The following is a 15,969-nucleotide window of genomic DNA, read 5'->3' on the forward strand; positions in this document are numbered from 1 at the left end:
GCAACACCTGGACGGTTGTTAGAAACACAAAATCTCAGGGCCCTCTGAGACCCATTGAAACAGAATCTGCATTTTAACAAGATCTCCAGGTGCACATTAATGTTTGAGAATCAATGGTTTCGACTTCAAGGATGCTAAAAGTCTTTGGGAGTGTTCTCAGTTTATGGGGGCAAAATATGGGTTCTGCCACATGAAAGCAGGCCATAGGCTGGCCTGGGAGATTCCCTGTAGGGAACCCTAAGAGAGGCAAGGTTTGCTCTAATAGAGTATCTAATTGCAAGTTAATCTGTTTCTCTCCCTGAACCTTAATAACACATTCTATAAACAGTTCAATTTAGGTTCAGCTGGATTTGAAAGAAATGTGTTTTTTGTTTGTTTTGTTTTGTTTTTAAAGATTTTATTTATTTATTTGACAGACAGAAATCACAACTAGGCAGAGAGGCAGACAGAGAGAGAGGGGGAGGCAGGCTCCATGCTGAGCAGAGAGCCCAATGCGGGGCTCAATCCCAGGACCCTGAGATCTTGACCTGAGCCGAAGACAGAGGCTTTAACCCACTGAGCCACCCAGGCAACTCTTGAAAGGGATGTTAAGGGAAAGGTCATTTGTCCATGTTAGGCCAAGAGAGTCAAGGAGGAGTCATGCTCCCTGAAGTCAGATGACGGGAGTTGTAGGGTTCTGTGAGAGATTCACACCCCCAAAAATCTGAATCTCAGGCAATAAGAATTAGAATTCTATTGGGAATTATCCTTCCATTCTTTTTGAACCATGGAGAGTATGGAGACTTTCTTTAGGAAAGGTAGTAATTTAGAGGAATCACAGCTGATAGATAATGGAGCCTGTATTTCTAATTTGATTTTCTATGTTCTCTCTACTATTACAGGATTTCCCCTGAGAAATATAACACCCTCCAAGCAGTCTCTTCAAGTTACTTTGGTTCCCAAATTGGGTTGCCCTTGATATGGGGTTGGAGCTTTCAGATGTATTTTTTTTTTAATTAATTTTTTATTTTTTCAGCATAACAGTATTCATTATTTTTGCACCACACCCAGTGCTCCATGCAATCTGTGCCCTCTACAATACCCACCACCTGGTGCCCCCAACCTCCCACCCCCCACCCCTTCAGAATTCTCAGATCGTTTTTCAGAGTCCATAGTCTCTCATGGTTCACCTCCCCTTCCAATTTCCCTCAACTCCCTTCTCCTCTCCATCTCCCCTTGTCCTCCATGCTATTTGTTATGCTCCACAAATAAGTGAAACCATATGATAATTGACTCTCTCTGCTTGACTTATTTCACTCAGCATAATCTCTTCCAGTCCCGTCCATGTTGCTACAAAACTTGGGTATTCATCCTTTCTTTTTTCTTTTTCTTTTTTTTTTTTTTTACAGCTTTATAAACATATATTTTTATCCCCAGGGGTACAGGTCTGCGAATCGCCAGGTTTACACACTTCACAGCACTCACCATAGCACATACCCTCCCCAATATCCATAACCCCACCCCCCTCTCCCAACCCCCTCCCCTCAGATGTATTTTTGACTAGGAATTAAATACATTGTTTGGGGGCACCTGGGTGGCTCAGTGGGTTAAGCCGCTGCCTTCGGCTCAGGTCATGATCCCAGGTCCTGGGTTCGAGCCCCACATCGGGCTTTCTGCTCAGCAGGGAGCCTGCTTCCTCCTCTCTCTCTCTCTGCCTGCTTCTCTGCCTACTTGTGATTTCTCTCTGTCAAATAAATAAATAAAATCTTTAAAAAAAAAATAAATACATTGTTTGGTTTAAGCTAATCTTGAGGTATTTAAGATTTTAGGAACTTATCCCTTTTCAATGGGTTCAGCATGAAGAATCCAGAGGAACAGATTAGAGTGACTGGACCCTAGCGATCAAAGAGATAAGTGCATCCTTTCCTGACTACCCACCTCCACTCTGTACCTCACATTCCCCTGCCTTCCCCATGGGACCAGAGCCTTTCTTACCTTGGCAGCTCTAGGATACACCAGAGTCTGGTAGATTACAATTGGGCCTGGGGTCTTCACAGTACCATCATTGAATGAGTACCAGTTGTGGAAGCTGCTGCTATTCTGCACAGACTGGTTGTCTGCCCCTGCACTCCAGTAGGTATAGAGGCCATCTGTGGGTTTAGCGGGTGCTGCGGACTGGGCTCTCCCATAGGCTTCCAGACCCATCTTGGCCTTCTCACCGTTGGTGACGTTAAAGGACAACAAGGAGGAGCTTCGTTGGTATATCTGCTGGTTGCCGAAGCTGTGAGTGCTGAAAGTGACCTTCCTGGCAATCATCATTTCTGAGTGCATGGGATAGGGGGAGGGCAGGGAGTCCCCTGAGGAGCATACCTTCTTGGGTCCTGTGGGGAAGAGCTCATGAATGGCACTGGAGAGCTCAGCAAAGTCCAAGGGCATGCAGTTCAAGGAGTGTAGCCGGAGCTGTGGGTCAGGCCTGTAGGTGCTCTGGATGCCATCTTCGATCTGGTCCACCAGAATCTTGGCAGACTGCAGGAACGCCACCTGGCCTGTCTCTTTCAGGGCTTCCTTAGAATAGGCAATCAGGCCATCCATTTCATTCACTTTCATGGTTGTTACGTACACATATTTTTCAATCTCCTTCTGCCTGGACACCTCCAGATTCTCTATCTGCTCCATGATAGACTTCTCCTTCTCCTGTAGAATGCTGCGCAGCTTGAGAAATCCATTTCGGATCTCTTTTCGCTTCACCTCCTTGTCAGCCTTAAAGCTGTTTTTTAAAATGTTGAACTCCATTAGGTCATTATCAATCTCATAGCGGACTGTAAAACAACCAGGTTAGTTACTTTGGTTAAAATTTTCATCTCCCCAGATGTCAAAGCCAGTAGAAGACTGGAGCGAATTCCCTTGGACCCCATGAAAGCAGGCAGAGAGGGAGGGAAGGCACTTATAGTTGAACTGAAATAGGCTAGAACAGGTTTATGAGGTGCATCTGGCCTCCCTCAGGAATCCCCTCTTGGCTTCCTTGTCTAATGCTTCCCTCAGGAATAACAGCCTTTCTTTCCTGGCACAGTTATAGCTATAGTAGTCTCTGTAGCTCTGGGTCGAAACTGACAATTCAAGGCCATCCTTGGTATGAGTTTTTACCAGACTTCTCTTATCAGCATGTGGGACTTAAGAAGAGGTGATGTCACAAAGTGACTAGTTTTCCGTGTGTGAAAGAACTAAATTTTCTGAGAACTAAATTTTTGATGACTTCTTCTAAATGCTGCCTTGCCTCATTCACCAAAAACCTAGCCCTAGACAACAGTAGGAAATCAGCTGGGCTCTCTCTCTTGCCTTCCCCCTATTTTCTTCCAAGAAAGAGTCCACTGTTGCACTTCAAGTAGAACCCCAATTTCTCCTGTATCCTCTTATGTGGCTTTTGGATTATAAGTTCACTCAGTCATTCAACAAACATTTACTAAACACCTCTTACAGGTCATATGCCTTCCAAAGTACTAGGGATACATATATGAATATGAGAGGGCACCGATGCTCAAGGCACTCATAAATTCAATAATACTATAGTATAGAGGATGCTCTGAAAGAAAGTATGTAGCGCATCTCTGTGACATGAGCACCTGTTTTGGCTTTACAGGGATTTAGGCATCAGGCAGTGACAACTATGTGAAGATGTGTCAACCTTCTGTGGCCTAGTCTAAAGGTAAGATCCTCCCCTGAATGGTCAACTTTGTAGTGAATTGATGGGCTATAATTCTCACCAAATTTTACTCAGGAGTAGGGTGCCCCAGAATTTTTGTACTTGGTTCTTAACATAGTCCTGGGTACACAGTAAGCTAGACCTCTGTCAGTGGTGGCCACTGTAATAATAATGTGCATTTGAGTAAGAGAAACCCAGGAGTCCTGCTGGACCATGAGAACAGGGACGGTGGCTGTCTTGGTTATCACTATGACAGAGGGGTATAGAAGGGTTTGGGAGGTATTTATTGAGTGAAAGCCAGTCTGCCCTATTTTCTAACATCTTTGGGGTACATGACACTCTCTGGCCGCTTTTGTGAAGCTGCTATTTCCTCTGCCCACCTCCTCCCTCATACTGGCTCAGAAGCAGTGCAGATGGGGACTGAACAGGAAACAATCAGGGTGATTGCAGAGGTGCTGAGAAGTGCTCCCTGCTCTCCCCGACCAAACCCTACTGTGGCTTACGGCAGTTGAAATTCCACATTATTAATTTCTTTGGCTATTCAATAAATACTATTCTGTTGACTATTCAGTAGTTACTCACTGACTGCCAAAGACACCTGCATAGGGGATTTCTTGCTTTATTAGGGATTAAGTTTATGTAAAGTCCTGAGAGGTAGGATAAAAATTCCTTAGATGAGGGGGAAAGAGGCAGCACCAGGAAAAAAGGAAGAGGAGGCCAGAAGCACCCTTCCCCCAGTCTTATAAATATGGCAGCTTTGCAAGAGCTGGTCTTAGATCACAGTTAAATCAAAATCTTTTTCAGGCAGTACACTTAAAAGTAGCATTTGCTTATTAAACATTTATTATGGACCAGATCTATATGATACACATATTATGGGTCACATCCCTGTATTAACATATATAACATTTATCTTCCTATGAGGAAGATATTGTCCCCATTTACAGATGAGAAAACTAAGGTTCAGAGAGGTTAAGTTTTGGTTCAGTGTCAACAAAGCAAGTAAATGGGAGAAACCAAGGCCTGTCTCTAATTCTATTTGTCTGACTCCAAAGTCTATGTTCTTAGTTGCTCCAACAGTGGTTTTCAGCCCTCTGTGAGCATCAGAATCTTCTGGGGAACTTTAAAGAAAACTCTGCTCTTGGCCTCACTTGCTGAGATTCTGAATTGGCCTGAGTCAAGGCTCAGGAATCCAGAAAAGGCAGTTTGTAGCTGCATTTAGAATCTAGTCCAAGGGATCTTCTAGGGGCATTTTATAAAAATGCAGATTCCCATGAAATTGCTATGGATGCGGTCTGATTCTGCATGCCTGATAGGCTCCTGGGTGATCCCACTGTTGCTGGTCCTCATTATTGAAGCTCCCCAGAGGGTTCCCATGTGCAGCTGGGGTCAACACCACAGATACAATCAATTGACCCAAACTTGATCTTCCCTCCAGGGCCCAGAGTTTCTCAGTGTATTGTCAGGTCATCTGCTTTTGAATTACCTGAAGATATGTAAAAAATGCAGATTTATGGCACCTTCCCCAAAAGCGAATTGAGTTCTTAAGAGCAAGTTTGAACCCTGGTTAAAAAAACTGGGGGGAGGTGGTGGTTTCCTTAGCAAGGATGGACAGGGCTAAATTCTTTACCTATGTATAAATGGATATGCCTTGAAGGTGATCCCCGTCGCCTTCCAGTTGCTGGGCTCCCTGGAGTTTGTACTGGTGTCCCCTTACATCGAATTGAATTTCATTGTCTGACTTCTAGGTGCCCTGGACTCTGAGAAAACTATCTTGGGTTTCTCCTGTGTTAAAAACCTAGGCTTCTTGTGGTTATATGGGGCCACAGCAGACAGTAGGCAGCAGCCCCTTCCCTACGCTGAGACCCCAGAGAATGCAGCTATGCCCAGGCAGTGAGTCTACCTTAAGAAAACCCACTAGGAAACAAAGGGGCTACCCATTTGCTTGGCATTGTGGCTCCCATAGAATTTCTTTAGTATAAACGCTTCCCTGGTGGTGGTTCTAAAACTGACTAAATATCAATTGATAAACAATAGTTCCTAGAAGAAGCAACTGAGTAATGGAGGTATTCCTGAAATATGCATGCTAGTGAGATTTCAACATTGACTTAATTCTTTTCTTCTGCAAATTGGGAAAATACCAAAGACATCGAACTCTAGTGACAAAACACTTTAGATACTAGATACTAGTATCACAGATACTAGAAGATCAAATTTATCACTTTCCAAAAGAGGAACCGAGGTCCAAGGTCATGAAGATTGTAATCAAGATTATAGAATCTTTCTGTGCTGATTATGTGGCAGATACTTTTTTGCGTGCTACACATAAGTAACCCATTTGGTCCTCACTACCACGCAAAGGAGTTACTATTACTATGCCTGCTTTACAGATGAGAAAAACCAAGGCACAGGGAGGTTCAGAGGCTGCTGGTTGTTGCCAGGTGTGCACACTAGGCCAGTGCCTTGCAGCCTAGCAAAGTGTTTCTCAGTGCTTGGACTGCCCCAGTAGATGGGGAAGACTCCCCAGGCTGCCCAGAGCCCTTTTACCCAAGAGTTCTTGAACTAGAAGTTACTGTGAAGGAGAGGGAAGGGGACCAGTACCTGCTTTGAACTTGGCGATGGCAGTGAAGAGCGCAGCGGCCCTCTCAGAGCAGGCATCGATGAGGCTGATGGTGTCATGGCCATTGTGGAAAGCTGTCTTGCAGAAGGTGCAGAGCAGCTCGTTGTCGTGGCGGCAGTACTCAGTGATGCGGCTGGACGGGTGGTGGATGCAGATCTTCTCGTCCTGGTCCTCGGTGCTGGTGTCCACGAAGACGTGGTCCTGCATGGCCACATCTGAGTGGAAGGTCTTGAGGCAGTCGTTACACAGGTTGAGCCGGCAGGTGATGCAGCGCTTGTAGGCGATGCGCCGGTTGCGGCAGACCTGGCAGACGATGGGCCCAGAGGAGCGGTCGAAGCGCCACTTGAGGTAGCCATGCTGCTGCATGTAGCGCTTGGTGAGGCGCCCGCGCAGGTAGTTCTCAGGCAGCTGCATCTTGTGGCTGTAGGGCATGCAGTGTGAGCGGTTGCACACGGGGCAGATGAGGATGAAGAAGTTCTCGGTGACCTCGGCGTGCTTTTGCAGCTGTCGCAGGCACTTCTCACACAGGCTATGGTTGCAGGGCAGCATGAACGAGTGCAGGCGCAGCCGGCTGCACATGGGGCATGAAAGATGTTCCACCAGGTTGCTGTTTGGGGGCATTGTTTTCACCTCGTCCACCTGGGTGTCGCTGCTCCCGATGCGCAGTGCAGTCTTGGAGCTGGAAGGGGAAGCAGATGTGGGGAGGGCTTTAGGAGGTGGACTCCAGAGCTCATCCCGTTTCCAGCCCCTGAAAGAACTGGGATGGGGGGTGGGTCACTGTGAGGCAGGCCAGTGTGAAGGCGGGGAGCATGAGCACCATGCCAGGGCTCCAGGCCAGGGCTCCATGCGAGGGCTCCCCAGTTCTAAACCTGCCCAGGCTATTCTTTTAGCTTGGTAACCTCAGGTCAGTTAATTAACCTCTCTCTGCCTTTTTCCTGGCTATAAAATTAGTAGTCACATTATAGAGTTTCTGTAGGGGATCAAAATTACACTTAATACCCACAAAGCTTGAAAGCAGCCCCTGGAACAGAGTAGGTAGAAGACAACCGCACGTTGTGATTTTTGAGCAGAAGAAAGCAGAAGAGACTGGCCTGGCACCGCAAGCGGGGCCTTGGGGCTGGGGTGATGTTGGCTGAGTGATATGCCCCTCAGTAATGTCACAGAATACCAACACCCCACAAAGCCATTCTGAGACTGTGATGGAGCAAAGCAGAAGTAAGACCACTTCATCCTGTTTGAGTACCGGCAGAACAAGAATATTGTCCAGGCCACAGAAATGGCCAAACCTGGCCTATCCATTTTAGTGGGAGTGTGCTGCCTTTTCACCAGTCGCAATGGTAGGCACCGTGTCTGCCTCCCATCTGGCAGACAAGATTTTTATCCAGATATCCACTAGGAGCTCTACCCCCACTTCCTCATCTAAAATGAGGCTAAATCCCATAATAACTTGCTGAGGTCTTCTTACTGAGACATTTCCCTCTTAACCATGGTGTACGTTCTCACTTGTGGCAATGACTCAGTAAATCCAATCTGTCTGCCTACAGCTGTGTTCTTGGTGAGTTTTGCTTGGCAGGCACTGACATCATCATTATTTTTGTGTGTTAAGATGGATGGATAAAGTGTCCTTCCCAGGACACCAGGAGTTCCGTCCTGGAGCCAAGCCTCGAACCTGTGTGCTCCAGTCAGCAGACTGATAGGTTAGGCTCTAGGGGCGGATTGGTCATGCTGGAGTGCAGCCTTTAGAGCTGCACTTTTGAGATGAGTTTCTTTACCTCTCCCATTCTCAGTTTCCTCCTCTGTAATCTAGAGCTCAAAGCTCACAATCCTACATCCTTCATGAGAATCGTACAAAGTCTGTATGAGGTAATCCATAATAAAGTGCTCAACTGCTGGTACCTAGTAAGGACTCAATAGATATGGCCACTGCAATCACTCCCTTCTGGTACTATCCACTAACGTTCACAATGGAGGACAACCATGGTCAAGTCCAGGAGAAGTGTGCTCTTTTACTGTTGTGTGTGTGACTGTGTGTGTGTTGATTCTTTGTCTAATACCTGAGGCTGATTTCATATATTCTAAGAACAGTGGATGAAGTAAAAGCATACTTATAAAATTCAAGTGCATGTTCTAAGAGGCTATAATCAGGGCAAAAGCAGTTTCTGAAAATAAGTAAGTTGGCTGTGAGGATGGAAATGGAAGCAGATACACAATTTGTGACTATTCCTGTCTCTTCTCTTCTGTTCACATTAGTGATATTTGGGTTTTGATCTTGACATTGTGGGTGCATTATTCTCTGCTTCTGGCTTCTTGTAGTCCCTGTATGCCCCTATCTACTTCCCCATCCCTTAGCCAGGGACCTATATCTTAGAGCCCAGGTAATCAAAGTTGTTACCCAAGCATACTGGAAGGGACTGGCCCTGTGGTGACAGAGAGTGCCTCTTGTGGACACTCAGGCTCCTTGGAAGCTCATCTCTTAGGGATTTGGATGCTGGGTCCTAGGCCTGCTGGTCTCAATGTCCTTAGCTCCATTCCCTCTCTGCTTTCTCAGTCTCGTGCTGGGCCCTGTATGGGCTCACTGGAGGTACAGTAAGTCGTACACATGGTAGCTAGATGAACTTCTCTAGTTCAAGAAGGTGGGACTCTGAGAATCATGGTGTAATATAAAGGGAGACAGCATGAAAAATCAGGAAGGAGGGAGGGAGGGTGATGGTGGGGAAAGAGAGAGAGAGACCAGGGCTCAGAAACAGGTAGCCCAGGGATCTGGGATGGAGATGAAAAAGGAAGTGAGAAAGAAATAAGAAAGTAAAAAAAAAAAGAAATGAGAAAGTCAGAAAGAGTTGCAAGAGACATGAGTGGGACTGAATGAGCAAGGTGCTGAGCAGAAAGTGGCAATGAGGAACAGGGAGGCAGTGATTCAGAAAACAGGAGAGAGGGCAGTTGGAAGATAAACCTCAGTGTACCCACAGCCCACCTCCTGACACTTGCAGTAGCATCTCTGACCATCCTCTGAAAGCCTCAGGCTTGGACCTGGGCACTCAGTGCCCATAGTTCCATGCCCAGCTAGCCACCAAACCCAACAGTCTTGCCTTCTTGCCAAGATATTGGGTCTCTCCTATTTTGCACAGCCCCCTCCTTCCAATTTAGGCCTATTCCCCTAGTACCTGAGTGCTCATTGGGTGACCTGGCAGGTCTCCCAGCTTCCCTCTTGTTCCCTCCAGGCCATCTGTTCCTTAGTATCACCTGGAAGCTTTTAAAATTCTGATGATCAGGTGATACTCCAAACCACTGAATTCAGGATGTGTGGGGATAAGGACCTTTATAAAAATCCCAAGGTGATTCTAATATAAAGCAAAGTTTGGGAGCTACTGACCTAAGGCATCTTCCCAAAGCAAAAAAGTCATCCCTCCTCTGTTGAAATGTGGTCAGTGACCCTCCATTGCTGATATGCAGAAGATGGGGCAGTTGAGTCAAGAGAGAGGAATGTGGATGCTGCTTTCTGCTTTTGGAGATCTTTTGGACTTGTATCCAAGACCCCTGGGTTCTCTACTCATGCATACACCACGAGAGATCCATGATTGGAGAGTAACATTTATTAAGCATCTATCAAGTGCTGGATCCTATTCTTCTCTTGAATTCACTGAATCTTTGCTCATAGAATTATTTTTCCAGCTTTGAAAAGCTTTAAATCTGCCTCTCATTTTCTGCCTCTCTAATGCTGCCATCTTATAGTTCTGATCTTTGATCATTTCTCATCTAAGAAGTCTGCCTTTGCTACTCCAGACTCCCCTCAAATGTGACATAAAAGGACCGCCTCCATCAGAACAAGAGGAGAACATGCAGTACTTGACACAGAAGGTTAATGCCCCATGCAAGTAACTGAGACCCCAAGTTGCATGATTTCCAGACAGAAAGAGAAGCCTGGCAGGAGTTGATGGCCATCTGGGGTACTTATAAGGACAGAAGGGTCAAAAGTGGCCTGTGGAAGTTGTTAAATTTTCCAATAAGTGTTAAGGTATCAAAAGTTCAAAGGATGGGCGGGAGGAGTCAAGATGGCGGAGAAGTAGCAGGCTGAGACTACTTCGGGTAGCGGGAGATCAGCTAAATAGCTTATCTAAAGATTGCAAACACCTACAAATCCAACGGGAGATTGAAGAGAAGAAGAACAGCAATTCCAGAAACAGAAAATCAACCACTTTCTGCAAGGTAGGACTGGCGGAGAAGTGAATCCAAAGCGACGGGAAGATAGAGCGCGGGGGGAGGGGCCGGCTCCCGGCGAGCGGCGGAGCAACGGAGCAAAATCAGGACTTTTAAAAGTCTGTTCCGCTGAGGGACATCGCTCCAGAGGCTTAACTGGAGTGAAGCCCAGGCGGGGTAAGCGCGGCCTCAGGTCCCGCAGGGTCGCAGAAGGATCGGGGGTGTCTCAATGTCACAGAGCTTACCGGTATTACAACGGGGAAGCCGGCTGCAGAGACAGAGCCGAGGAGTGACTCTCAGCTCAGGGTTGCCTTGAACCGGTCCCAGGCTCGGTCAGCTCGGAGCGCGGCCGGAGGCCAGGGTGACGGGAGTCATTTGGCGCTGTTCTCTGAGGGCGCACTGAGGAGTGGGGCCCCGGGCTCTCGGCTCCTCCGGGCCGGAGACCGGGAGGCCGCCATCTTTATTCCCGTCCTCCGGACTCTACGGAAAGCGCTAAGGGAACAAAAGCTCCCGAAAGCGAACCCGAGCGGATGACTCAGCGCGGCCCCGGGTAAGGGCGGTGCAACTCCGCCTGGGGCAAAGACGCTTGAGAATCACTACAACGGGCCCCTCCCCCAGAAGATCTACGGGAAACCCAGCCAGGACCAAGTTCACCTACCAAGGAGAACGGCGGAATTCCAGAGGAGAAGAAAGCAAAGCACGGAACTCATGGCTTTCTCCCCATGATTTTTTAGCCTTGCAGTTAATTTAATTTTTTTTTCTTTTTCAATTTTTTTTTCTTTTTCTCTTCTTCTGCTAAATTTTTTTTAACTTTTACCATTTTCTTTTTTTTAACGTTTTTTAAATAGTTTATGTAATATATATATATTTTTTCCTCTTTTTATATTTTTTTCTTTATCGGCTTTCTTTTTTTTAATAGTTTTTTTTTTTCTTTCTTTCTGAACCCCTTTTTATCCCCTTTCTCCCCCCTCACAATTCAGGATCTCTTCTGATTTGGCTAAAGCATATTTTCCTGGGGTTGTTGCCACCCTTTTAGTATTTTACTTGCTCCTTCATAAACTCTTATCTGGACAAAATGACAAGGCGGAAAAATTCACAACAAAAAAAAGAACAAGAGGCATTACCAAAGGCTAGGGACCTAATCAATACAGACATTGGTAATATGTCAGATATAGAGTTCAGAATGATGATTCTCAAGGTTCTAGCCGGGCTTGAAAAAGGCATGGAAGATATTAAAGCAACCCTCTCAGGAGATATAAAAGCCCTTTCTGGAGAAATAAAAGAACTAAAATCTAACCAAGTTGAAATCAAAAAAGCTATTAATGAGGTGCAATCAAAAATGGAGGCTCTCACTGCTAGGATAAATGAGGCAGAAGAAAGAATTAGCGATATAGAAGACCAAATGACAGAGAATAAAGAAGCTGAGCAAAAGAGGGACAAACAGCTACTGGACCACGAGGGGAGAATTCGAGAGATAAGTGACACCATAAGACGAAACAACATTAGAATAATTGGGATTCCAGAAGAAGAGGAAACAGAGAGGGGAGCAGAAGGTATATTGGAGAGAATTATTGGAGAGAATTTCCCCAATATGGCAAAGGGAACAAGCATCAAAATCCAGGAGGTTCAGAGAACCCCCCTCAAAATAAGAATAGGTCTACACCCCGTCACCTAATAGTAAAATTTACAAGTCTTAGTGACAAAGAAAAGATCCTGAAAGCAGCCCGGGAAAAGAAGTCTGTAACGTACAATGGTAAAAATATTAGATTGGCAGCAGACTTATCCACAGAGACCTGGCAGGCCAGAAAGAGCTGGCATGATATATTCAGAGTACTAAATGAGAAAAACATGCAGCCAAGAATACTATATCCAGCTAGGCTATCATTGAAAATAGAAGAAGAGATTAAAAGCTTCCAGGACAAACAAAAACTGAAAGAATTTGCAAATACCAAACCAGCTCTACAGGAAATATGGAAAGGGGTCCCCTAAGCAAAGAGAGACCCTCAAAGTAGTAGATCAGAAAGAAACAGAGACAATATACAATAACAGTCACCTTACAGGCAATACAATGGCACTAAATTCATATCTCTCAATACTTACCCTGAATGTTAATGGGCTAAATGCCCCAATCAAAAGACACAGGGTATCAGAATGGATAAAAAAACAAAAACCATCTATATGTTGCCTACAAGAAACTCATCTTACACCCGAAGACACCTCCAGGTTTAAAGTGAGGGGGTGGAAAAAAGTTTACCATGCTAATGGACATCAGAAGAAAGCAGGAGTGGCAATCCTTATATCAGATCAATTAGATTTTAAGCCAAAGATTATAATAAGAGATGAGGAAGGACACTATATTATACTCAAAGGAACTGTCCAACAAGAAGATCTAACAATTTTAAATATCTATGCCCCTAACGTGGGAGCAGCCAACTATATAAACCAATTAATAACAAAATCAAAGAAACACATCGACAAGAATACAATAATAGTAGGGGATTTTAACACTCCCCTCACTGAAATGGACAGATCATCCAAGCAAAAGATCAACAAGGAAATCAAGGCCTTAAATGACACACTGGACCAGATGGACATCACAGATATATTCAGAACATTTCATCCCAAAGCAACAGAATACACATTCTTCTCTAGTGCACATGGAACGTTCTCCAGAATAGATCACATTCTTGGTCCTAAATCAAGTCTCAACCGGTATCAAAAGATTGGGATCATTCCCTGCATATTTTCAGACCACAATGCTCTAAAGCTAGAACTCAATAACAAGAGGAAATTTGGAAAGAACCCAAATACATGGAGACTAAACAGCATCCATCTAAAGAATGAATGGGTCAACCAGGAAATCAAAGAAGAATTGAAAAAATTTATGGAAACAAATGATAATGAAAACACAACAGTTCAGAATCTGTGGGACACAACAAAGGCAGTCCTGAGAGGAAAATATATAGCGGTACAAGCCTTTCTCAAGAAACAAGAAAGGTCTCAGGTACACAACCTAACCCTACACCTAAAGGAGCTGGAGAAAGAACAAGAAAGAAACCCTAAACCCAGCAGGAGAAGAGAAATCATAAAGATCAGAGCAGAAATCAATGAAATAGAAACCAAAAAAACAATAGAACAAATCAACGAAACTAGGAGCTGGTTCTTTGAAAGAATTAATAAGATTGATAAACCCCTGGCCAGACTTCTCAAAAAGAAAAGAGAGAGGACCCAAATAAATAAAATCATGAATGAAAGAGGAGAGATCACAACGAACACCAAAGAAATACAGACAATTATAAGAACATACTATGAGCAACTCTACGGCAACAAATTTGACAATCTGGAAGAAATGGATGCATTCCTAGAGACATATAAACTACCACAACTGAACCAGGAAGAAATAGAAAGCCTGAACAGACCCATAACCAGTAAGGAGATTGAAACAGTCATCAAAAATCTCCAAACAAACAAAAGCCCAGGGCCAGACGGCTTCCCCAGGGAATTCTACCAAACATTTAAAGAAGAACTAATTCCTATTCTCCTGAAACTGTTCCAAAAAATAGCAATAGAAGGAAAACTTCCAAACTCATTTTATGAGGCCAGCATCACCTTGATCCCAAAACCAGACAAGGATCCCAACAAAAAAGAGAACTACAGACCAATATCCTTGATGAACACAGATGCAAAAATTCTCGCCAAAATACTAGCCAATAGGATTCAACAGTACGTTAAAAGGATTATTCACCACGACCAAGTGGGATTTATTCCAGGGCTGCAAGGCTGGTTCAACATCCGCAAATCAATCAATGTGATACAACACATTAATAAAAGAAAGAACAAGAACCATATGATACTCTCCATAGATGCTGAAAAAGCATTTGACAAAGTACAGCATCCCTTCCTGATCAAAACTCTTCAAAGTGTAGGGATAGACGGCACATACCTCAATATTATCAAAGCCATCTATGAAAAACCCACCGCAAATATCATTCTCAATGGAGAAAAACTGAAAGCTTTTCCGCTAAGGTCAGGAACACGGCAGGGATGTCTGTTATCACCACTGCTATTCAACATAGTACTAGAAGTCCTAGCCTCAGCAATCAGACAACAAAAGGAAATTAAAGGCATCCAAATCGGCAAAGAAGAAGTCAAACTATCACTCTTCGCAGATGATATGATACTCTATGTGGAAAACCCAAAAGACTCCACTCCAAAACTGCTAGAACTTGTACAGGAATTCAGTAATGTGTCAGGATATAAAATCAATGCACAGAAATCAGTTGCATTTCTCTACACCAACAACAAGACAGAAGAAAGAGAAATTAAGGAGTCCATCCCATTTACAATAGCACCCAAAACTATAAGATACCTAGGAATAAACCTAACCAAAGAGACTAAGAATCTATATTCAGAAAACTATAAAGTACTCATGAAAGAAATTGAGGAAGACACAAAGAAATGGAAAAATGTTCCATGCTCCTGGATTGGAAGAATAAATATTGTGAAAATGTCTATGCTACCTAAAGCAATCTACACATTTAATGCAATTCCTATCAAAGTACCATCCATTTTTTTCAAAGAAATGGAACAAATCATCCTAAAATTTATATGGAACCAGAAAAGACCTCGAATAGCCAAAGGAATATTGAAAAAGAAAGCCAAAGTTGGTGGCATCACAATTCCGGACTTCAAGCTCTATTACAAAGCTGTCATCATCAAGACAGCATGGTACTGGCACAAAAACAGACACATAGATCAATGGAACAGAATAGAGAGCCCAGAAATGGACCCTCAACTCTATGGTCAACTCATCTTCGACAAAGCAGGAAAGAATGTCCAATGGAACAAAGACAGCCTCTTCAATAAATGGTGTTGGGAAAATTGGACAGCCACATGCAGAAAAATGAAATTGGATCATTTCCTTACACCACACAGGAAAATAGACTCAAAATGGATGAAGGATCTCAATGTGAGAAAGGAATCCATCAAAATCCTCGAGGAGAACACAGGCAGCAACCTCTTCGACCTCAGCAGCAGCAACATCTTCCTAGGAACATCACCAAAGGCAAGGGAAGCAAGGGCAAAAATGAACTATTGGGATTTTATCAAGATCAAAAGCTTTTGCACAGCAAAGGAAACAGTGAACAAAACCAAAAGACAACTGACAGAATGGGAGAAGATATTTGCAAATGACATATCAGATAAAGGGCTAGTGTCCAAAATCTATAAAGAACTTAGCAAACTCAACACCCAAAGAACAAATAATCCAATCAAGAAATGGGCAGAGGACATGAACAGACATTTCTGCAAAGAAGACATCCAGATGGCCAACAGACACATGAAAAAGTGCTCCATATCACTCGGCATCAGGGAAATACAAATCAAAACCACCATGAGATATCACCTCACACCAGTCAGAATGGCTAAAATTAACAAGTCAGGAAATGACAGATGCTGGCGAGGATGCGGAGAAAGG

At 44.2% G+C, this 15,969-nt stretch overlaps 1 protein-coding gene across 1 annotated transcript in view; it reads right to left on the reverse strand.

Annotated features, from left to right (window-relative positions):
* Nucleotides 1-15,969, reverse strand: part of TRIM42 (tripartite motif containing 42) — a 29,948-nt gene that overhangs the window by 11,897 nt on the left and 2,082 nt on the right. The window contains exons 2-3 of the mRNA XM_047700810.1: nt 6,281-6,978; nt 1,975-2,798 (exon numbers count right to left, since the gene is read on the reverse strand). Coding sequence (XP_047556766.1) covers nt 1,975-2,798; nt 6,281-6,978 — 1,522 coding nt within the window. The remainder of the gene's footprint in view (nt 1-1,974; nt 2,799-6,280; nt 6,979-15,969) is intronic.

Source organism: Lutra lutra, chromosome 1 (assembly GCF_902655055.1).
Source record: "Lutra lutra chromosome 1, mLutLut1.2, whole genome shotgun sequence".
NCBI classification, from domain to species: Eukaryota; Metazoa; Chordata; class Mammalia; order Carnivora; family Mustelidae; genus Lutra; species Lutra lutra.